Source organism: Bos taurus, chromosome 23 (genome assembly GCF_002263795.3).
Source record: "Bos taurus isolate L1 Dominette 01449 registration number 42190680 breed Hereford chromosome 23, ARS-UCD2.0, whole genome shotgun sequence".
Classification (NCBI taxonomy): domain Eukaryota; kingdom Metazoa; phylum Chordata; class Mammalia; order Artiodactyla; family Bovidae; genus Bos; species Bos taurus.
In genome coordinates this window covers 7,347,855-7,370,335 of record NC_037350.1, presented here as the reverse complement: position 1 = coordinate 7,370,335, position 22,481 = coordinate 7,347,855, and the positions used below count along the sequence as shown (strand labels likewise).

The window sequence follows — 22,481 nt, the reverse complement described above, 5'->3', positions numbered from 1 at the left end:
CTCCCTCCCCACCCCCGGGAAGGAGCAGACAGATCTCCAGGTCCCCCCCACAGCTGACAGGTTCCTGACAGAGGAGTATGGGGAGGGTGGCACAGAGCCCCCAGCAGGGCCCTACGATTACACCTATGCCTATGGGGACGATTACCACGAGGAGACGGAGCTTGGCCCTGCCCTGTCTGCCGAGACAGCCCGCTCGGAAGCCGTAAGTCCGAGAAGCTCCTCTTTCACGCTTGACCTCCAGCGGGAATCGCTTCCTGTTTTCTTTGGTTGTTGTCTGTCTTCTGAGAGCTACTTCCCACCGGTGATTTACCATTTTTTGTTCACGTGGATTGTATCTGTTGCTTGAAAAGATTACTCCCTGCCTTCCCTTGTCAAATGTCTTACTTTGTGACTCCTTATGGTTCCTTCTGTCTGAAGCATTTGGTTTTTTTTTCCAATCCTATGGCCACTTCCTGTCTTTCTTGGTCCCTTCCTATCTCCATCAAGCTGGATTTCATAGGCCTTTGGGTCATAAGCCCCTGTCGTATGTCCATTTTCAATCTGTCTCCATCATTTCTTCTTGATCCAAACCATTTCTTATCCATGTTGCTGCCAAACAATCTAACTTTCTCTGTCACATTTTCTAAGCTACAGGCCACTTCCTGTCTGTCCCCTCTGCTCCCAGTCATGACATCCGTTTGGGTGACTGTGTCAGACTGGACTGGAGGGGACTTATTCTTTGTGTTTCTGCTCTAGTTTTTCATGCTGTTTTATCCTTTGATAATAAGCCACTTCGTATGTGTCTCCAATCATCCAAATCATAAAGTTTCCATTGTGGGTCTAGATATTTATCATGGCCACTTGCTGTGTGTATGTTTTCTGGAAGATGTGTGTTTGCTGGAAGAATTGTCTTTCTTTGTCATTATCCATTTCCCAGAGTCACTTTCTGTCTGTTTTGTGAATTTCTTTTCTTTCTTGGTTGTGGCAGCCATATTGTTTTGAAGGTCCACTTCCTGGATCCTCTTTCCTTGGCTGCTTCCTGTCTGTCCCACCACTTCCTGTTTATCTGGTTCATTTTCTAACCATCTTGGCCGTGTTTGATTTTTCTTGGCCCTGGTATCATTCTTGCTTCCAAGAGTTTGTCCCTTTGTTCTGTCTCCCTTAATTGTGCCCTGTGTCTTCAGCCACTCCCTGTCAGTGGGGTATTTCCTGTGCTCACTTCATCTTTTGCCTGCGTTGCGGTCAGAGCTCTCTCCCCAACCCTGCTGCCTCATTCCACCCTCCGTGCTCTAATATTGCCACCCTTGACCCTCTGCTGCCTTTCCCTTATGCCGGATACTTAGGATTGATCTGGGACATGGGAGAGTTTGGAAAATGATCGTTACTGTTCGGTCAGGATGGAGGTAGAGGGGGGCATTTTGAAGATCTTTGTTGAGAGAGTCAGGGGACGTGTTGAATAAATATCCCCCAATCTCCCTGTCCCTATCTTGGTTGTGGCCCCAGAGCTGGGGGTGGGCATTTGACTGGAAGTGTGGAAGGGAGGCTACTGGTAGGCTTGAAGTTTAAATGAGGGTTAGAGGAAGGGTGTAGCTTCCATGCTGGGAGCGGCGCTGGAAGGAGCTGAGGGGCTCCGTGCTGGGGCTTGAGTAACTGAGCCCGAATTGTATTTTTTCAAAATCCAGTTATAAGCTCTAAGTTGGACGTATCAGTGGGGACTGCTCTCCAAATATACTTAGAGTATGAATGTCTAATCTCTGGGGAGTTTTAAATTTGTGAACCCCTTGAAACTCTAAGTAAAATTCTGTGCATAAGGGCATACCCTTTTTCTTTTCTGGAGAAAGACACTATAGATTACGTCAGATTCTCATATGGATGCATGACCTCCCCCAAACCCAAGTAAAAATCTATCTAAAATCTTAGAATCTTACTTGGTGAGTTGGGTTAAAGGTGAGGAAGTTGATGGTTTCTTAAGGTCCTAAGGAAGTGTGGGGGATAAGGTGCAGTCCTCCAGGAGAGGGTCTGGGAAGACTGGGGGACTGGTGTCCCAGGAACTGTCTGGGGACCTTCCTGAGAGAGGTTCTCAGGGAGATGCAGAGGGTGTGTTTGCTGAGGTGGGGCAGGGAATTGGGGGGTGGGGAACCCCGAGATATCCCTTGGCAGACCTGGGAGGTCTGTGAAGAGGGAGTGTTGGAGGAGGACCAGGGAGTTCGAGGGGTTAGGTCAGGGAGATCTCTGGAGGACCTGTGACTGCACCAGGGTGGGGGCAGTCCCGGTGGGGGCTGCTCACAGGCCCCACTGGGGGTTACATGTGTGTCTCCCTCAGGCTGCCCGTGGCCCCCGGGGGCTGAAGGGAGAGAAGGGGGAGCCTGCTGTGCTGGAACCTGTAAGTCACTCTGGTCACTGAGCAGAGGGCAGTGGGAAGAAGGGAAGGAGGCAGGGTGCTAGCCCTATAGCCTCTGACTTTTAACCTTTGGCTCCGCAGGGCATGCTAGTGGAGGGGCCCCCTGGTCCAGAAGGCCCTGCGGTGAGTTCTAGCTGTGACCCCCCAGCCTCCATTCTTTTTGCAGAAACGCTTCCTACCTGCTCACTTGTGCCTTCCCAGCATTGGCCCAGGCCTCCTTAGAACTTGGAGCATCCTTCCAATCAGAGCTTCCCAGAACCCCAGATTTCTTCTGCGGAGACCACCCCCAGCCACATACCCCTCTTCCATCTGACTGCCCACATCTGACCCCCCCTTCTTGTGTTCTTCAGGGATTTCCTGGTCCCCCTGGTATCCAAGGCAACCCAGGCCCAGTTGGAGACCCAGGCGAGAGGGTATGAGAGCATCCTGTGGGGGCGGGGAGGACTACAAAGGAGCCGCTGGTATCCAGGGGGGTACCATTCTCGGTGACTTCTCATCAGCTGGTTGATTACTGATGGAGGGGCTGCTGTGCCCTCAGCACCCAGAAAAGAAGGCAGCGTGTGGTTGGAGAGGGGAGCAGTCTGGTGTCTCACTGTCGATTTTCTCCATGACATGTTTCTCCACTGGGTGTGGGGAGATCTAGGAAAGTCTGCATCTGTTCCATTGAGGAGGGCTTCAAGATGATGCCAGGGGCCTAACAACACGCTGTCACTCCGTCTTTCTCCAGGGTCCCCCGGGCCGAGCAGGGCTCCCTGGATCAGACGGCGCCCCTGGCCCTCCCGGAACATCCCTCATGCTCCCCGTGAGTGGTCTTCTGGGCTTTGTGGAACAGGCTGAGGGGAGGGCAGGGAACCAGAAGGGGAGGAAAACCTAGGAGGAGTCTCTCGGGACGATCCACCCAAAGAATGTGATCATCGGGGTGGAGGGTCTAAGGCCTCATTAATGATCTAGAACCAAACATGGAGCATCTAGAATCAGGCAGAAAATCCTAGATTTCAGGGAATCTAGGAGGAAGAGGCTGAGAGGGAGGGAGGGAGGCAGGAGCTGAATTTCTGAAAACCTCTGAGTGATAAGCCAGAGCCCGGGGGAGACACTGGAGGAGGGCTTAGGGTATCTGGAACCTGGGACATGGGGGCCCAAGTGCTGGATGATCCCTCTGGTTTCGGGGGTCTCATGGATTTCCTGGAAGAATCTAGACTTTCTTCTTCTCCTTGCCCCACAGTTCCGGTTCGGCAGTGGTGGGGGTGACAAGGGCCCTGTGGTGGCAGCCCAGGAGGCCCAGGCCCAGGCGATTCTGCAGCAGGCACGGGTAAGTAGGGCTAGGGGTCTTGGGGGGGCATGGGAGGGGTGTGGTAGGTGGAGGAAGGCACTAGGAGGGGTTGGAAAGGTAGGTCGGTGTGACTGTAGGGCAGGGAGAGGTCTGGGTTGGATTGGGGGCTGACATGGAGGTTGAGGACGATCAGGGCAGCGGAATGAAGGTCAGGGAAGAAGGGTAAATCTGGGAGGTGACCCGGAGTCTGGGGTGCTCCTGCTGCCTGTGCTCAGCTCTGCCGTCTCCTCTGCCCTCCCTAGATGGCCCTCCGAGGACCCCCTGGCCCCATGGGATACACAGGCCGCCCTGGCCCCCTGGTGAGTGCGTGGGGTGTTGTGATAGGGGATCCTTTATCCATGTGTGGGGGTATGGACAGTCCTGGAAAAGGACCAATTTGAGAGATATTTTGCTGCATTGGGGGAAGGCTCTGTGGCCACCGATGGGCGTGTCCTTCAGCAAGCCCCCCTCTCTCCTCACAGGGACAACCCGGGAGCCCTGGCATGAAAGGAGAGTCTGGAGACCTGGGACCTCAGGTGGCAGCCTCCCCCGACCTGGTCCCCAGCTCAGTGCTGCCCCCCCACCCCGACCTGTGCTCACTAACCCTGCCCCTGTTTCTCCCTCCTAGGGCCCCAGAGGACCTCAGGGCCTCATGGGCCCTCCTGGCAAGGCGGGGCGAAGGGTGAGTGACTGGGGTGGGAGATGGAAACAGGGTGCAGGGGGTGGAGGGCTGGGCCCCTGCTTGCTCTGACACCTCCCCTGCACCCCCAGGGCCGAGCGGGTGCTGACGGAGCCCGAGGGATGCCTGGGGAACCTGGAGTGAAGGTAACAGGCTTGGGCCCCTTTCTGGTGCCCACCCGGAACTCATCTGTTTCCTGGGGATAGCCCCGCCCCGCTCATGACGTGATGGGAAAGGGGCGGGCACCTCACCTGGGCTGCCCCTCTCCTCCTTAGGGTGACCGAGGATTTGATGGCCTTCCGGGGCTGCCTGGGGAGAAGGGACACAGAGTGAGTATGGGGGCCGCAGGGTGCTGTGATGGGGGTGGATCTTCCCTGGAGGGGAAGGGAGGGAGGGATTTCGAGGTCAGGGCAGGAGGCTGGCGGTTCCAGCAGGAGCTGAGAGGAGGAGCTTCCTTGGACCCTGAAGACGGTCTGCGTCTGTCTGTGTTGGGGGCTCTGTACCCCTCTTACCTGGTGGCCCATTTTTCAGGGTGATACTGGTGCCCAGGGCCTTCCTGGGCCCCCTGGTGAGGATGGAGAGAGGGTAAGTGTTGCAGCCTGCGTGGGCGGGTGGGGTGGGGGCCGGGGGTAGGGGGGTCCGGGGTGGGGGCTGGGGCTGGGGGCGGGGGGTTCTGGAAGGCGAGGCTGCTTCACATGTCCTCCTCCAGGGAGACGACGGAGAGATCGGGCCTCGGGGGCTGCCTGGGGAGTCGGTGAGTGTCGGGGGGGCAGGAAGTGTGGCTCGGACCCCAGAGGAGGGGCGTGGGCGTGAAAGGGATGCGCTCTCTCACCTACGTGGTCCTGTCTTCCCCTCACCTGAATGCAGGGACCTCGAGGTCTCCTTGGCCCCAAAGGCCCTCCTGGGATTCCTGGACCCCCGGTGAGTGACTGTCCCTGACTCTGACCCCGCCCTCTCCACCTTCCCTGAATGCCTCCCCGCCCCGCCCCCACTGCCCCTTGAGCCGCACCCGCAGGTGCCCACGCGGGGCCATATCCTCTAATGCATCAAACACTTTGGGCATAGCAAAAAAAAGGTCCTCAAGAGAAACAAAACAAAACAAACCCACAGACCAGAGCCCCATGCCCTGTGGATCCGGGCGGCCATGTTTGCTTAGGTTCAGAGGGCGGCTGCCGCGCGCCTGCCCTATCCGGCGGGGATGGCCTGGCGTGGGAAACCACAGGTCCGTCCGGACTCACGCCCCTCTCATGTTTCAGGGAGTCCGAGGCATGGATGGCCCCCACGGTCCCAAAGGCAGCTTGGTGAGTGATGGGTGTGGAGACCCCGCCCGCCCCTCCGCCCCTCGCGTCTCTGCCAAGGTCTCCTCCCTTTGCCCCTCTGACCCCCTCCTGCTTCTGGCACTTGCCCCCTCGTCTGTCCGTCCTGGGACTCAGCTCCCCTGCCCGGTTTGTTCTGTCACCATTTCCTTCTGACCCCTGCCTGGCTGCCTGTTTCCAGGGACCCCAGGGAGAACCAGGACCTCCGGGACAGCAGGGCACCCCCGGGACCCAGGTGAGTGGTCCTGTCTGCCCCCCACAACCTGAGGGCCCCCCCCTGGGCTCCCACAGTGGGTCAGACCCTGCATGGGGACTGGAAATGAAGGGTTTCAAGTTTTTGCTGCTTGTGCTGTGAACTGGGGGTGCTGGCTGGGGGAGAAAGCGGGACCCACCCCTGGGGGCCCCTGTAATGTCTCTCTCCGGTGTCTAGGGTCTCCCCGGGCCCCAGGGTGCCATTGGCCCTCATGGAGAGAAGGTAAGTGACTAAGGGATCTGGGGGATGGTGGGTGTGCTGAGGCGGGTTGCAGGGAGCCCCCAAATGTCTGGCTGTGACTGAGTGTCCTCATCTCCCTGCAGGGTCCTCGAGGGAAACCAGGGCTACCTGGCATGCCCGGCTCAGATGGACCCCCGGTGAGTGCCCCCACCTCGTCATGCAAATCCCCCTTGACCTTCCACCCCAGGGAGTGACTTGCAGGCACCTCAGTGAGTATCCTTACAGAGTGTCCCTTGTCCTGGGAAGTCACTGGTGATGCCGCCAATGGTCAGTCAGCTTCATTAGGACCTGGGGGCATTTGGGTCCAAGAAGTGTAGAGAGGGATGCAGGAAGTGACAGGGACCAGTGGTCACGCTCTCCTTCCCCTACCCCCAGGGTCACCCGGGCAAGGAAGGCCCTCCCGGAACCAAAGGAAACCAGGTAAGCTCTTCCATGGCCCCTCACATCCCCTGGCAGGGTCGCCACCCAGACCTGGGCACCCAAGTCCTTGGGATCTCCTCGTATCTTCACGTGGCTCTAACAGTCCACCCCCTGCAACCCTCTCCGGACTCCAATTGGTCACTTCCCTTTCTCCCACCCCTGGGCGTCCTCAGTGACCCCCTGAGACCCTTTATTGACAACTCTCTGTCCTCTTGCAGGGTCCATCTGGACCTCAGGGTCCTCTGGGGTACCCAGGACCTCGGGGCATCAAGGTAAGAGACCAGCCAGCTGGGAGAGGAAGGCTGAGGTCAGGGCGGCCAGCTGGGCCCCGGAGCTTGGTCCTGCCAGCCTCGCCACCCCTCCTGACCACTCCGTCTCTCCCCTTCCAATTCCAGGGCGTGGATGGAATTCGGGGTCTGAAGGGTCACAAGGGTGAAAAGGTGAGCAATGGCCCTCAGCCCCAGCTGCCCTCACCACCCTCCGCCCCTTCTCCTGCCCACCTCTGTCTACCCCTCCTTCCATCATCCGTGATGTCCTCTCGCCCTCACCACCCTCCACCCCTTCTGCCGCCCACCTCTGTCTACCCCTCCTTCCATCATCCGTGATGTCCTCTCGCCCTCACCACCCTCCGCCCCTTCTCCTGCCCACCTCTGTCTACCCCTCCTTCCGTCATCCGTGATGTCCTCTCGCCCCGTATTTCTCAGGGCGAGGATGGCTTTCCCGGCTTCAAAGGGGACATGGGTGTGAAAGGCGACAGGGTGAGTAGAGACCTCCTCATTGCCCCCAACTCTGAGCGCTGGTGACCCTCCCCTTTGAGCCCCAATTACCAGCCTCCCCCTGACACCCCTGGATGGCCCATCTCCAGGCTCCCTCGAGGATCTGACCTCCCTTTGGAGCCCGATCCAAGCAGGACCCAGCCCTGTGCTCTGTGACCCACCGGCTGGCTGGTCACCGCCCTCTCCCTGCCCCTCGGGGCTCCTTGTCTTGCAGGAACTTCAGGGACCCCCACCGACCCCACCAGCCTCACCAGGGCCTGCCCCCCATCTCGGGGCTCAGCTCCCACCCCGAGTCCCGATCTCTCACTCTCTAACCCTCTCCTCCAGGGCGAGGTCGGAGTCCCCGGTTCCAGGGGCGAGGATGGTCCTGAGGGGCCGAAGGGGCGCACTGGACCCACGGGGGACCCTGGGCCCCCGGGGCTCATGGGCGAGAAGGTGACGGGGGAGAGGGGGCCAATGTCTACGTGCTCTAGGACGTGGAGGGGGTGAGGCCTGGGGTGCTGGGGTCAGAGTGGGTGCAGGGATGCCAATGGCTGAAGTCAGAAAGTCAAAGATGACTGTGCATTAATTATGCTCCTCTCTGTGTCTGGCACCCCCTAGACACTGACAGGTTGAGAGGGGCTACACAAGAAGCCTAGGAAAGTCCCCGTTATAAAGAGTTCACAACACATTCGTGGGGACATGCAGAGAGGCTGTCACAGGGTTCCTGGGGGTGCCAGGCAGAGGGAAAGTGTGTGCAGACTCAGACCAGTAGGTACTCCGAGAAGGAAAAGAGTTGGAGAGGCGGTGAGCTCTGACATCTTCACGGTTAACCTGGCTGACGGTGTCCTGTCAGCCCTGCGGGGTGGGGACTTCTACGGTCCTGAAGCACCAGGAGGTTTGGGGGCTTGTTCATCACAGCCAGTGCAGGGTAGAACCAGGGTTGGAGCCCCAGGAGTCAGGCGGCCGGATCCCTGCTCCCCACATCCACTCCTTGGCAAGACAGGTCCTGAGGCCTCAGGGGGCAGGGCGTGGGGGGCTGGAGGTGGGGGCTGCAAAGCTGAGCCTGCGGCAAGGCGGGGCGGGGGCTGCAAAGGGGCTGGTCTTGGAGGAGCGGTTGTGTGTGCTGGGGAGGAGGGAGCAGAGGTGCTGGGCAGGCAGGGGATCCCAGTGCCCACAGGGCGTGAGCTGCTGATTTTAAGATACAGGGGAGACGAGATTCCAGCCCTGGAGTTTGGGGAAAATCCACTCTCAGGAAGGAGAGATTACAAAAGCCAGGCAGCCTGGGGTGGGGTTGGTGGGGGATGAGGGCGGTGGGGGTTGGGGGCACGCTAGATGTTTGCTGTTTGGGGGCTGGGTCTCCAGGATGGAGTGGGATCCGTGGCCCCACTTGTTCCTGATGGCCCTCTGTCTGTCCACAGGGCAAGCTGGGTGTTCCTGGTCTGCCTGGCTACCCCGGACGCCAGGGCCCCAAGGTGACTTGATGCCCCACTGCGCCCCTCCTCCTTTTCCTTCCCTGAGCTCTAATTGCAGGAAGCACAGACGGACAGAACAGTGGGGGGACCCTAGACAGAATTTAGTTCACGCCCATTCTACAGATGGGGAAACAGAGGCTCAGAATGCACCAGGGCTTGTCTAAGGCCACCAAGCTATTGGCAGAGCCTGGGTCTCCCACCCCCTGCCTCCGTCACCTCTCCTGACCCCCCTTGGCCTTTCCCCAGCCCACCCTCTTCTCGACTTCTCGGTTTCCCCCTTTTCCATCCTCACCAGGGGTCGCTGGGATTTCCGGGTTTTCCTGGAGCCAGTGGAGAGAAGGGAGCCCGGGTAAGCCGGGGAATGGGGGGCTGTGGGGGGAGGGCTGGCTCTGGGGGGCTCAGAGCTGATGCCTTGTCTTCACTTTGCCACCACCAGGGCCTGTCAGGGAAATCAGGGCCTCGAGGAGAGCGCGGCCCCACGGTGAGTGCAGCGAAAGAGGCGTGCGGCTCAGGAGCCCAAGGGGGTGCTTTGGGGGTCTTTCTGACAACTCCCTTGTCCTCTCTCTAGGGTCCACGTGGTCAGCGGGGACCTCGAGGTGCCACCGGGAAGTCTGGAGCCAAGGTTGGTGGTCTCAGCAGGGCTCCATCTCCCCTCTGCTCCGGCGCCCAGCTGCGTCCCCTCCTCTGACCTTGGGGTTGGCTAGAAGTCAGCCTCTCTTCCTCTCTGACCATCTCCCCCACAGGGAACCTCAGGTGGAGACGGCCCCCATGGGCCTCCTGGAGAGAGGGTGAGTGTGGTCGAGTCCCCTGCACCCCGGCGCTGTCCAGGGGCCAGTGGCGCCGGCTCCCTCTCCACGGGGTGGATCCCCTGCCCAGCCCGCTCCCCATTCTCCTGGCTCAACCAGATCTGTCTCTAGGGTCTCCCTGGGCCTCAGGGCCCCAACGGATTTCCTGGCCCCAAAGGACCTCCGGTAAGCTGCCCTCTGACTTGCCTTGGCTCTGAGTGTCCCTCCTCCTCACCCCCTGCCCGGTCTAAAGCTCACCTGACCTCTGAACCCCTTCCAGGGTCCCCCCGGGAAGGACGGGCTGCCAGGACACCCAGGCCAGAGAGGAGAAGTGGTGAGTGGTGCTCTGGTGCCTGCAGACCCCATCCCCGCCCCTCGTCCTGTCTGGAAGGCCCCCAAGGAAGGGTCTCCTCGGAGTGGCCCCTATCCTAATGCTGCTCATACCGCAGCCAAGGACTCGGTGGTGACCCGGGAGCCTGGGGTCCATGCCGTGTCCATGCCAGACTGTGTGTTCCAACCCCCCTCTCCTCTCTTTCTCTCTCAGGGCTTCCAAGGGAAGACCGGCCCCCCTGGCCCCCCAGGAGTGGTGGGACCCCAGGTATGCTTGCCCCTCCACCCCTCCCCCACAGAGACAAAGCATCCTAGACCCTGGGGGTTGGAATGTCTGCCTTTCTTCTCTCTTCTCCTGATCCGGGGCCCCCAACCCTCCTTTGCCTGTGGGGCCCCGGCACTGGGGTGCATGGTAGGGGCTGGGTTTGGAGCAGAGATCTCAGATTTCCATCTGTTTCCTGGACCAGTTCTCCTCTTCTTGCGTCTTGGAGCGGAGGAAGGTCCCCGACAGGGACACTGGGTGGTGTGGCTACCCCACACAGGGGAAGGGAGACCAGCGTGGAGGCCTAGGAGAGCCCTGGGGCAGACAGGAAGGGGTCCTGGGGGGTACCGTGAGGTGACCAGAGTGAGACGGGGGCGGGGGTGAGACTGGAGTCTGTTTGCCTCTTTCCCAGGGAGCCGCAGGGGAAACCGGGCCCATGGGGGAGAGAGGTCACCCAGGCCCCCCTGGCCCCCCTGGAGAGCAGGGACTGACTGGAACAGCTGGAAAAGAAGGCACGAAGGTCAGCAGAGGGCCCGGGAGGGGGCACTTGGGAGAACGGGGTTCGGTGCCTAAAGGGACAGCCTGTTGGGGGTTTGAGGGGGCAGAGGTCGCTCTGCTCAACTGGGGAGGCTGGCAGTGGTTCATCACCTTGGTTTCCTTTTAGGGCGATCCCGGACCCCCTGGGGCCCCGGGGAAGGATGGTCCCGCTGGTCTGAGGGGCTTTCCGGGAGAGAGAGGCCTCCCTGGCACTGCTGTGAGTGTGACCCCGACCCAGATGCCTGTGAAGAGGCCCCGCACCTCCTGGCTCCCCAGCGTCACCCTGCGCCCACGTCCCAGCCCCCACCCTTCCCCGCGTGTCTCCTAAGCTCCGGGCCTGTGAGGTCCCCCTCTTCCGTCTCACGTCTGTTATCCCCAATCTCTGGCTCACAGGGCGGGCCTGGTCTGAAGGGGAATGAAGGCCCGGCTGGTCCCCCAGGCCCTGCAGTGAGTCTGGGGCCCCTGGGGGGCGGTGGGAGGAAGGGTGCGGGGCAGCATCTGGGTTCAGGTAGGGCTGCGGGACCTGGCAGAGGGAGGCTGGGGGAATAAGGCCTCTGATGCTGGGCCTTTCTCCTGGGAGCTGTGGCTGGGCATGCTCTGGTGTCGGGGGCTGTGGTCTCCCCTTTAGCGGGTCTGACGCTTGCCTCTGTTGCAGGGATCCCCTGGTGAGCGAGGTTCGGCAGGATCTGGGGGACCCATTGGCCCCCCAGGGCGCCCGGGACCGCAGGGTCCGCCTGGAGCAGCGGGAGAGAAAGGGGTCCCGGTGAGTGCGGGGTCCTTGGGAGGCGCTGTAGGCGGTCTGGAAGCTGCTGGGTCTCAAGGGGCCTCCAGGGTGACAGCATCTGTGGGTCACGACGCCTGCCTTCCTCTCCCACAGGGCGAGAAGGGCCCCATTGGTCCGACTGGCCGCGATGGGGTGCAGGGTCCCGTGGGGCTTCCTGGCCCTGCCGGGCCCCCGGGCGTGGCGGGAGAGGATGGAGACAAGGTGAGAGAACCCCAGGCCCCGGAATGAGCTTTCTGCACGTGAGCTCGCTGGGCTGGGCAGCCCCAGGGCCCGTGGCTCCTTCTGCCCTCCTGCCCGCTGCGTCCTCTAACGTCCCCCCACATTCCCCTAGGGCGAGGTGGGAGACCCTGGCCAGAAGGGCGCCAAAGGCAACAAGGGGGAGCACGTGAGTGTTCATCCCTCTGACTTCTCCCCGCTGCCCCTGAACCTCAGCCCCTCCTGGCCCCACCCCTTGTCTTGGTGTCTCTGACTCTTCTTTCTCCCCCAGGGCCCCCCTGGGCCCCCCGGACCCATCGGGCCTGTGGGGCAGCCTGGTGCTGCGGTGAGTGACCAGTGCCCCGATTCTGCCCTCGGAGGTGGGGGTGGGGGTAGGGGGCTCCAGGCCTGCTGCCCGGTTCTGGGCGGGACTAGAAAACCCCAGACCCAGGACCATCTCTGAGTCCTCGTCCCTGCCCTCCCCGACCTCAGGGGGCAGATGGGGAGCCTGGAGCTCGGGGTCCCCAGGGACACTTCGGAGCCAAAGGTGACGAAGGAACAAGAGGATTCAATGGGCCCCCGGGACCCATTGGTCTGCAGGTGAGCTGGAGAGAGGAGGCAGGGGCTGCGAGGTGGGGGTCACAGCGGGGCTGGTGTCTGCCCCGGACCCTCGCCAGCCCCTGCTCAGGAAGGAGGGCAGGGGGGTGGGGGCAGGGGCTGGGATCTGGGGAGAGGGGCCGGGAGAGGGTGTGCTCCAGGTGTGTTGGTCACCTGGGTCCGTGTCGTGTACACCTGCGCAGGGCTTGCCAGGCCCCTCGGGGGAGAAGGGAGAGACAGGAGACGTGGGCCCGATGGTGAGTGCGGCCCCCTTGACGGGGTGAACCCCTCCTGACTCTAGCCTCACCTGCTAGTCCCCCCTGCTTCCAGTGCCCACCCCGCCCTGGCCTAACTGCCTCCCTCCCCGCCCGCTCCCCTGGCCCCGCCACTCCGGGCATCCTTGGCTCACCTTCTCTCACCTCCTGGCCTGTCTCTGGGCATCTGCTTCTCTCCAGGGACCACCTGGCCCCCCAGGACCTCGAGGCCCAGCTGGACCCAACGGAGCAGATGTGAGTCCTCTGGCCCCGGTGTGGCAAGTGCCCTGCCTCCCTTCCCCTAGACTGTAACCTCTGGCCTCATCACAGATGCCGAGACGCCGCTGGGCCTGCCGTCTCACGGCGATGACCTCAGGCAGTCGTCCAGGCTCTGCGCCCACGGGGCACCCCCTCCCCTTTATTTCTGGTTCTCTTTCAGGGTCCACAAGGCCCCCCAGGAGGTGTTGGGAACTTGGGTCCCCCTGGAGAGAAGGTACTGGGAAAGGGTACATGGATGGTCTTGGGGGGTGAGTTTCCGCCAGTTTCGGTGGGGGCCTCAAAGGAGACTGATAAGGCGGGGGACCCCAGTGGTCCCGTGCTTGGAGTCAGTGCTTTCACTGCTGTGGCCTGTGCTCAGTCGTCTGAGGAACTGTGCAGTGTGACTGAAAAAAGAGAGAGAAAGACTGGGAATATCAGGATTTTGGGGGGGGCCGGGGAATGAAGATTCTTGACCCCCATCTCCTTGCAGGGGGAGCCAGGAGAGTCAGGATCTCCGGGAGTCCAGGGCGAGCCAGGGGTCAAGGTGAGTGGTTGCTCTGGGGCCTGGCTCCCCAAGCCCCCCTCCACCCCCTCATTCCCACCCCCACCTTTTCTGTGACCTCCTGGAGCTGCAGCTCCCAGCCGTTCTCAGGGGGCCTGGTCCCTGGATCTGAGTGGGCTCCACCCCTCTTTCCTCAAAAGAAAGAGGGGCCCAGACTCCCCCCATGGGTTCGACTTCTGTGTGCACCCTGATGTTAGCTGGCGGAGGGGGATGAGGGCGAGGCTGAAGGCGTCTTGGAAGTGGGGGCTGCATCCTCCTCCTTTGGGACCATCTGTAACCTCCGCCCATCCTTCAGGGTCCACGTGGGGAGCGCGGGGAGAAAGGAGAGACTGGGCAGGCGGGAGAGGCAGGACCACCGGGGCCTAAGGGCCCCACTGGCGACGACGGTCCCAAAGGGAACCCTGTGAGTTTGGGAAGGGGGCTTGGAGGAGGGCCCTGTGCATGGAGACCTGGGAATGTGTGTGAGGATCTTGGAGTCGGGGGGCAAGACTGTGGGAGACTTGTGGGGGGGAACGGGGTCTCCTGGGAGGGATTATGGAGTTTAGGATCCAGAGAGAAAATGAAATATGACCTGAAAGCCTTGGAGGGCAGGCCGTGCATGAGGTGGGGAGAAGGGCTACTGGAGGCCCTCTTCCTAGGGCGGTGCGGGTGGGCACTGCCTGTAGAGAGGGAGCGTGAGCCCTGTACCCATGGGGATCGTGTTGGCGCTGGGTGGGCTTAGGAGGAGCTATGACCCTGACCCTTGGATTCCCTCCGGATCAGGGTCCTGTTGGTTTTCCTGGTGACCCTGGCCCTCCTGGAGAAGTTGGCCCTCGGGTGAGTCTTACCCAGGGGGAGGGATGGGTGAAGAAGGTGGTCTGCTTTGGAGGCACTCTGTGTGGCGGGTGGGAACTGGGGGTGTGGGGGGCAGACGGAAGAATGGGAAGCTCGGCAGGTTTGGGGGTGAGGTCAGCCAGGCCTGGGGCTCCCTCTGACAGTGCTGTGTCTCTGCAGGGCCAGGATGGTGCCAAGGGTGACCGTGGAGAGGACGGGGAGCCAGGACAGCCTGTGAGTACCCGTGACCCCCCACCCGCAGGCCCAATCCCCTCTGCTGTGCCCACACCTGAGGGCTCCCTCACCACCACTCTCCCTCCCTCCACAGGGGTCCCCCGGTCCTACAGGGGAGAATGGACCTCCTGGACCGCTTGGAAAGAGGGTAAGCGAGGCAGACCTTGCGGGCAGTCCTGGGGGAGGCTGGATGGCCGCTGGGGTGAGGGGGGGCAGGATGGGGAGAGGCCTGGTGTCCCAGCCGTCCTTGGGGGAGGTGTGTGTGTGTGATCACATGTGTTTGCGAGTGTGCTGTGCAGATTTGGGTATCTTTGCTCCTGTATGTCCTGTCTGATCTTGCCAGGGGTGGTGGTGTGTGTAGCAACCAATCAGAATAGACGTGGGGGCAGATTTCCTGGTGGTCCAGTGGTTGCGGCTCTTTGATCCCACTGCGGGGGGGGCAGTGGGCACAAATTTAATCCTTGGTCTGGGGGCTAGGAGGAAAAGGGCTGGCAGGGGATGAACCCTTTGTTTACTGGTGGTGTGTGGGCAGGAGGCTCTTCTCCCAATGCACAGGACTTCTCAGTATTTTGATAGCTGGTACCGTTGTAGCAGCTCTCACACCTGTGAGTGAGCCTCTGTGATTGTGTCTGTGTGTGCGCAGGTGTCTGTGTGTGTACCAGGAGGACTGCTTTGGGGAGGGAGATGAGTCAGCCTCTGTGATTGTGTGTGTGTGTGCGTGCAGGTGTGTGTGCGCACAGGGGTGTGTGTGTGTACCAGGAGGATGCTCGGGTGGGAGGTGAGCCTGGCTGCTCACGGCCGCCTGCACCCCCTCCCCTCCTCCACCTGCAGGGGCCTGCAGGGACGCCTGGTCCTGAAGGGCGACAAGGAGAGAAGGGCGCCAAGGTGGGGAGAGCCTCCTGGATGCTGGGACGCCCACTGCACCGCCCCGCGCCTCCCAGTCCTCACCCTCCAGCCCCTAGACGCCTCTCCCATGCCCCATCCTCCAGGCGGGGTTCCCTGTCCTCCCTACCCCAGGGGTCTCGGGGGCTAGGCCCCTCCCCTCTGTCTCTCCCCACCCACCTTGGATCTGCTGCCCCTACCATACCATCCTCTGCCTTTCGTCCTCACCCTTTGGTGTGTTTCAGGGGGATCCTGGTGCTGTGGGCGCCCCAGGGAAGACAGGCCCTGTGGGTCCTGCAGGCCCAGCAGGAAAGCCTGGTCCTGATGGCCTGAGAGGTCTCCCTGGCTCAGTGGTATGTCATGATGCAGAGGTTTGGCCGGGCTGGGAGGGGTGTGGTGCTGGGGACACGTCTCCTGATGCCTGCGGTCCCTTCAAATCTGCAGGGTCAGCAAGGCCGTCCCGGGGCCACAGGCCAGGCTGGGCCTCCAGGCCCTGTGGTGAGTGACTGTGGATGGGGTGGGATGGGGTGGGGCCCCCGGGGCTGGACGTCCAAGCCTTGGAGGAAGTTGGAGTGGTGGTCCCCACAGGAGAGAGTGACTTCCTGTCTCCTCACAGGGACCCCCAGGGCTGCCTGGCCTCCGGGGCGACACTGGGGCCAAGGGCGAGAAGGTGAGTGACCATGTGCAGCCAGGGGTCTCAGCCTCCTCCCTGAAGCCTCCGGGGACCCCATGTTCTCGGGGGGCCCCTCCTCAGTCAGGGCTGTGGCAGCCCCAGGCTTCCTGCAGCCCCACCTGAGTCCCTCCTGCCCTCTGGACTCCAACCCCTGTGGTCCTCCTTCTCCCCATCATGGGTCTTCTGTGCCTCCCCCTTACCACCTGTCCGCTTTTCCAGGGTCACCCAGGTCTCATCGGACTCATCGGCCCCCCTGGGGAGCAGGGGGAGAAGGGTGATCGCGGGCTTCCTGGTCCTCAGGGCTCCACCGGGCAAAAGGGAGAGACGGTGAGTGCAGGGCGTGGTGCTGGGAGGTCTGGGCAGATGAAGGGTGGGGATTCAGGGGGCGTGCTGCGGGCGGGGTGGGGGTGGGCAGCGGGGCGGGGAGGAGGACGCACTTGAACCAGGCCCCCCCTTCTAGGGCATTCCGGGAGCATCTGGCCCCATTGGTCCTGGAGGGCCCCCCGGCCTCCCTGTGAGTATCCCATCTGTTCCTCCCCTCAATCCTCTAAACCCCGAGGCCCCCATAATCCCCCTGGTTTCCACGGCAACCGCCAGCCTAACACGCAGAGGCCCCCGTGTCCCCCATATGTTCCTGCACCTGCAGAGTTTCCAACCTGTCCTTCCAGCGCCTCCTGGGTGTCCCCTTGTCTCCCCCGCCTGCCCCTCCTGGGTGGCCTCAGGGTCCTGTGGACTCGTGACCTCGCCTCTGCAGTTCTCCATGTCCTGACCCTCCCCTGAGGTGACCGCCTCTTTCTCGTGCCTCATTTCACAGGGACCTGCTGGCCCCAAAGGAGCCAAAGGAGCCACAGTGAGTGACCCCCAGCAGCTCTGACCGCCCCCCTCCACACTGAACTTGACACTGTCTCTCCAGGACAAACATCCCACCCATCCCCTCATCCCCAGCCCTTGACCGATTTCATCCTCTGTAACATTAATCGCCTACTTGACCTCTTGACCCCTCCATGACCTCATTGCCTCCTTTGGCAGGGCCCGGCCGGACCTAAGGGAGAGAAGGGCGTCCAGGGCCCTCCGGGACACCCGGTGAGTCACGAGGCAGGGCCCGCGTTTCTGTTGGCCCCTCTCTGTCTGGGTATTTCTCCGCGTCTCCCTCACCTTGACCTCATCTCTCACCCAGGGACCCCCGGGAGAGGTGATCCAGCCCCTGCCCATCCAGATGCCCAAGAAGACGCGGCGCTCAGTGGACGGAAGCCGCCTGATGCAGGAAGATGAAGCTGTGCCAACTGGGGGTGCCCCGGGTAGTCCTGGGGGCCTGGAGGAGATCTTTGGCTCCCTGGACTCCCTGCGGGAGGAGATCGAGCAAATGAGGCGGCCCATGGGGACCCAGGACAGCCCTGCTCGCACCTGCCAGGACCTGAAGCTCTGCCACCCAGAGCTGCCTGACGGTCAGTGCTAGCCTCAGGAGCTTGGCTTGTGAACCACAGCACCGATGTGAACAAGGAGCATGGATGTCGGGGAGGCCTGGGGAAGCTGTCGGGGAGGCCTGGGGAAGCTGTCGGGGTGGGGATGAGGTGGGGGGCCAGCTTGGGGCGGCAGCTCTTACCAACCAGATAAGAAGCATTTCAATATTTAGCAACTGGTGTGATGGCTCAGTGGGTAAAGAATCTGCCTGCAAGGCAGGAGATACAGGAGACACAGGTTTGATCCCTGGGTCAGGAAGATCCCCTGGAGGAAGAAACGGCAGCCCACTCCAGTATTCTTGCCTGAAGAATCCCACGGACAGAGGAGCCTGGCAGGCTGCAGTCCAAGGAAGGGAAAGAGCAGGACAGGACTGAGTGACTGATCACAGACACGCAAAATAGCTCATTCGGTCGTGGGCTACTGTTAGAAAGGGTTTTTAAAGAGCTGCCCAGGCGGTAGTGATAGAGAATCTGCCTGCCAATTCAGGAGACGCAACAGATGCAGGTTCAGTTCCTGGGTTGGGAGGATCCCTTGTAGTGGGAAATGGTAGCCCACTCCAGTATTCTCGCCTGGAAAATTCCACAGACAGAGGAACCTGGTAGGCTACAGTCCACGGGGTAGCACAGAGTCAGACACGACTGAGTGCGCACGTGTGCGTGCACACACATGCACACATACACACACGCGTACACACACACACGCACACATACACGCGCGCGCGCACACACACGCACACACACGGTCCTCCCAGGGTCGTCAGCTCACCGTCTGCCCAGTGTCTACAGGAACAGATAAACATACACCCGTGGACAACATGCTGGCATTCACACACACAGACACGTGTGCAAGCCTGTGACCACACATTGTACCAGGGTGGGGGTGTCAGCGCTCCTACCAACTCCAGCTGCCAGCCTGGGGTGCTGCCCGGGGGAGGGGTGGCAGCTGCGGGAAGGGGCATAAAGTGACGAGGGAGACTGAAGTGAGGGCGGGCTATGCCTGGGGGACAGGGCGGGTGGGGGCGGCCAGTGGGAGCCGCAGATGGACGTGTGGGGCAGAGAGCCTCTTGCGTACAAGGCCGAGGCGCCCTGACCGTCCCCCCCTCACTTGACAGGAGAGTACTGGGTCGACCCCAACCAAGGATGTGCTCGGGATGCCTTCCGGGTTTTCTGCAACTTTACGGCTGGAGGGGAAACCTGTGTGACGCCCAGGGACGATGTCACTCAGGTGAGAGCTGGCCCCTGGCCGCCCTGACCCTGTGCAGTCCCCCTCTGGGTCTAGAGGCTCCTGGATTTCTGACGTCCCCTGGCCTTTGACCCCGTGGAGCTGGCTGACGCTTCTGTTCCTTCTCGGCAGTCTCCTGCTGCTAACTTCGTCTCCTGCCCCTGACCACCTGCAGCAAAACTTTGCCCTCTGTTTGACCCCTGCCCCCTATTTCTCCCCCGGCCCTTCCCCATTCACTCCGCTCTCGTGACCCTGGCCCCGGCCCTGCCTGTGACCGCAGCCCCCCTCTCCCCCAGTTCTCCTATGTGGACTCCGAGGGCGCCCCAGTGGGCGTGGTGCAGCTCACCTTCCTGCGCCTGCTCAGCGTCTCAGCCCGCCAGAACATCTCCTACCCGTGCTCTGGGGAGGCCCAGGACAGCCCCCTGAAGCTCCGGGGGGCCAACGAGGACGAGCTGAGCCCGGAGACCAGCCCCTACATCAAGGAGATCCGGGACGGCTGCCAGGTGGGCACCAGGGAGAGCTGGATGGGGGTGGGCCCGGACTCAGGCTGGAGGGGCAGGGGCGCTGGGCTGAGCAGGAGGAAGCCTGCTTCTGGTGTCGGGAAGGGCAGGAAGGCTGGGCAGTGGAGGACGGATTCACTCAAAGCCCGGCATGCAGGCTCGTAAGCATATTTACATGTTTTCCCCTTTGCACACATGGGGCTGTTAACACTGCTCACTCCCCAGGGAGGACACCCCCAATCTGTACATGCGTCTCCAGAGTTGCCTGGAGAGGGTCACACAGGTACACACACGTGCGGAATCATGTTGGCTGTCATCACACACAGCCGCAAACACAGGTACACACATCCCTGTGGAGTCACACGAGCTCGCACAAACCACTACAGACGGATAATCTCAAAAACAAACCCACAGCTGTCCAGATTGGCTCAAGAGCGCACGCACATGTGTGTACACACACACACACACACACACACACACACACACACACACAACTTTCCCAGCTTTCCCAGTCCTGACTCTCTGGAAGAAACTTTAGAAAGGAAATGTAGCACAGTTTGAACTCGTGACGCAGATGAGGGGATCACGGCGGCGCTCAAAGGAGCAGGGGCCTGGGCCTGCGGTTGGGTGGCCCAGGCTCCCGCTTGCCTTTCCCACGCTCACTCCTCTTGCTCTTGTGTCTCTCCCCCTCCTCAAGACCCAGCAAGGCCGGACGGTGCTGGAGGTTCGCACGCCTGTACTGGAGCAGCTGCCGGTGCTGGACGCCTCCTTCTCAGAACTGGGGGCCCCTCCGAGGCGGGGCGGGGTGCTGCTGGGGCCTGTCTGCTTCATGGGCTAGGACCTTCTCCTCCATCTGACCCTGTCTGCCGACACCAGGCCCACCTGGAGTCCCACAGCGTGGGACTGTGCCACCTCGAAGGAGGGCTTCTCACCATCTGGGGGCCTCCAGCCAGGGCACTGAGAGTCCCCCATCAGGGGCAAAGCAGGGGAGGGGCGCCCCGGGCCTCGCGGCCCTCCCCCCTGGAGCCTGGGCCCTGCTCGACAGCCGAGACCCTTATTTAAAATTTACCTCCCAGTCACCCCAAACACGTGGAAGAGAAGAGAAAGGACACTGTGTATTTTGTATTTAAAAGTAATTATATTAATTATTTAAAGCTTGGAAAACAAAATGACAAAAAAGATAAAGAGAGAAATGCCAACAAAAATCAGCGGACTTTGGAGACGGGGCTGTCCAGGGGCGAGCCCCAGCACCCTCCTCCTTGCCTCAGGGCTTTCCTCAGTGACTGTGGGGGGCTGGGGGCCGACCCCCGCCTCCCTCACACCCACCTGCAGCACCCACTGTGAACGCTGGAATACACGGTCTCCTTTGTCTCAGGGCTCTGCCTCTCTCTGCCCAGGTGGGGCTCGCTCATCTCTACCTACTGGGTGTCTGGCTCCCTGACCTGCCTGCCTGCTGTCTTTCTCTCAGTCTGGGGTCTTGCAGGAACACCTGTTACTTGGGGACCCGGCTACTCTCCCAGGGGAGACGTGGAATAGTGAGGGGTGTGTGCAGGGCCAGTGGTCAGCAGATGCTTGAAATATTGAGATTCCTCCACATTAGTTGGGAAACCACGGTGGCCCTGAGTCCCTTGAGCATCCCACCAACATCCTGGCCAGCCCCATCCTTGCCCTGGATACCCCCACCCTCCCTGATCCTTCAGTTATCATGCGATCTGGATGGAAGGGACTCCCAGGACCTCGTCCAGCACTATGATCTGCGTCCACTCTGACTGGTGGTTAAAAAATGTGATTGTCTCCTCCTGGGGTGTATGTGCCTGCTGCTTGTGTTGTTATTTCAATCCTCACCGGACCCCCCTCCCACCACGCCCCTTACTCCTGGCTGAGCTGTTATCAGAAATGGATGGCTTAATACGTTTCCTGGAGGACTTGTCCTGTTGAGGTGCTAGGATGCAGAGAGAGTTGATAACAGACCACCCAGCGACATCAGGTGGGAGCCCAGGGTTCTGTGTGACCCTGGCGCCTGAGCGGTTCAGAGTGAGGGCGCCTGACCCTCCCTGGTTTTAACTGACACCCCTTCCAGACCTTTAGGGCCCTCGAGGCTGGAAGGGGCCTTAGATGCCTGGTCTGAGCTCCTTGCGAATGAGGAGACCGAGGCTGACTTTCACGATGGCGTTTACTGCCCCTGCCTTTGGTGCAGGCTTGCCTGCCCCGTCATTAATAGCCAGGGCTGCGGCCGGGGCTCCCCAGGCTCGTGGGTATCAGCCTTCACGTTCCTCCAGGCTTCCTGCCATGGCAAGACGCACAGGGCTCGGCTGGAGTCTCCTCCGACTCCGGGCCGCCCCCCAGCGCCGGCGCCCTACCCCCACCATCCCGGGGCTTGTTCAGCAGCTCCGAGCCTTCCGGGCCAGGTGTACCCTCTGCTCAGGGCTGGCCGCATCGCTGGGCATCCCTGGAGGCTCCCGGGCTGCGTATCCCGCCTCCCGCCCGTCTGGGCAGGAGACGAACGCTTCTTCCGGGACCTCCGGGTCGCGAGGCCACTTTCCTCGCCCGATGTCCGGCTGCAGGCGCGGGAGGGGCACGCGTGTACGAGCGTCTGCACGTGTGTGCGCGTCTTGGCTTCCAGTCCGCAGACCCCAGGGAGCCGGCGGGAGAGGGGCTGCCTTGCACCCCCGAGCCGGAGTTCCGGGAGGCAGCGCCCTCGCTCCTCCTCCCGGGGATCCCCGACGACGCCGCCTGGACCGCGTCCCCGCCCCCGAGGACAGAGCCCGGATCCCTGAAACCCTGCAGTGCCGGAGCTGGCTCGGTCTCAGCCCCAGGGCGCCCCGCCATGCAGAAGCCCAGCCTCGCCGCGGCGGCGGGCGCGCGGGAAAACCGGGCTCAGGTGTAGACCCCTTTCGGCGCGGGCGCCCGGGAGGCGCGCGTCTCTGCTTCTGCTGCCCCCTGGTGCCAGCGCCCAGGGCGCCCCCGCGCGCAAGCGCAGCGATTCCGAGCCCCCAAAACACCCCTGCCCGCCGCCCCTCCGGAGTCACCAGCAGAGCTCTCACTCCCACAGCACAAGGGCGGAAGCCCTTGAACGTCGTCTGTTTGGGGTCAGGCGATGGATGTGGTTTCTGGGATCACCCACGCTCTCGTCTCCATCTCAACGGCTTCAGACATCCTTCTCTCCCCGCGCCCCCCGAACCCCAGGCCTCGGCTGAAGAGACGATTAGACCTAAATAGACACTCCCCACGCTGCCCGCCCGCACCCACTCCCAGCCAAGCCGGGGCCAGAGCCGAGGTTTCTCCAGAGCTTTCTCTGCAGCTGGA

At 61.7% G+C, this 22,481-nt stretch overlaps 1 protein-coding gene across 9 annotated transcripts in view; it reads left to right on the top strand.

Annotated features, from left to right (window-relative positions):
• Positions 1–20,974, top strand: part of COL11A2 (collagen type XI alpha 2 chain) — a 29,483-nt gene extending 8,509 nt beyond the window's left edge. For 6 of the 9 annotated variants that reach the window (XM_005223247.5, XM_005223246.5, XM_010818041.4 and 3 more), the window contains 58 exons: positions 2,303–2,362; positions 2,462–2,503; positions 2,731–2,793; positions 3,108–3,182; positions 3,603–3,689; positions 3,953–4,009; positions 4,172–4,225; positions 4,318–4,371; positions 4,461–4,514; positions 4,644–4,697; positions 4,900–4,953; positions 5,078–5,122; positions 5,236–5,289; positions 5,625–5,669; positions 5,866–5,919; positions 6,115–6,159; positions 6,261–6,314; positions 6,553–6,597; positions 6,816–6,869; positions 6,993–7,037; positions 7,302–7,355; positions 7,701–7,808; positions 8,774–8,827; positions 9,123–9,176; positions 9,264–9,308; positions 9,396–9,449; positions 9,571–9,615; positions 9,745–9,798; positions 9,893–9,946; positions 10,157–10,210; positions 10,617–10,724; positions 10,869–10,958; positions 11,135–11,188; positions 11,397–11,504; positions 11,619–11,726; positions 11,857–11,910; positions 12,013–12,066; positions 12,213–12,320; positions 12,521–12,574; positions 12,773–12,826; positions 13,011–13,064; positions 13,320–13,373; positions 13,687–13,794; positions 14,154–14,207; positions 14,385–14,438; positions 14,533–14,586; positions 15,270–15,323; positions 15,566–15,673; positions 15,765–15,818; positions 15,937–15,990; positions 16,213–16,320; positions 16,454–16,507; positions 16,808–16,843; positions 17,023–17,076; positions 17,171–17,438; positions 18,566–18,678; positions 18,972–19,178; positions 19,873–20,974. In XM_005223247.5, the coding sequence (XP_005223304.1) occupies positions 2,303–2,362; positions 2,462–2,503; positions 2,731–2,793; positions 3,108–3,182; positions 3,603–3,689; positions 3,953–4,009; positions 4,172–4,225; positions 4,318–4,371; positions 4,461–4,514; positions 4,644–4,697; positions 4,900–4,953; positions 5,078–5,122; positions 5,236–5,289; positions 5,625–5,669; positions 5,866–5,919; positions 6,115–6,159; positions 6,261–6,314; positions 6,553–6,597; positions 6,816–6,869; positions 6,993–7,037; positions 7,302–7,355; positions 7,701–7,808; positions 8,774–8,827; positions 9,123–9,176; positions 9,264–9,308; positions 9,396–9,449; positions 9,571–9,615; positions 9,745–9,798; positions 9,893–9,946; positions 10,157–10,210; positions 10,617–10,724; positions 10,869–10,958; positions 11,135–11,188; positions 11,397–11,504; positions 11,619–11,726; positions 11,857–11,910; positions 12,013–12,066; positions 12,213–12,320; positions 12,521–12,574; positions 12,773–12,826; positions 13,011–13,064; positions 13,320–13,373; positions 13,687–13,794; positions 14,154–14,207; positions 14,385–14,438; positions 14,533–14,586; positions 15,270–15,323; positions 15,566–15,673; positions 15,765–15,818; positions 15,937–15,990; positions 16,213–16,320; positions 16,454–16,507; positions 16,808–16,843; positions 17,023–17,076; positions 17,171–17,438; positions 18,566–18,678; positions 18,972–19,178; positions 19,873–20,013 (4,092 nt within the window). In that variant the 3' untranslated portion in view covers positions 20,014–20,974. 9 annotated transcript variants of the gene reach the window in all.
• The last annotated feature ends 1,507 nt before the right edge of the window (positions 20,975–22,481 follow it).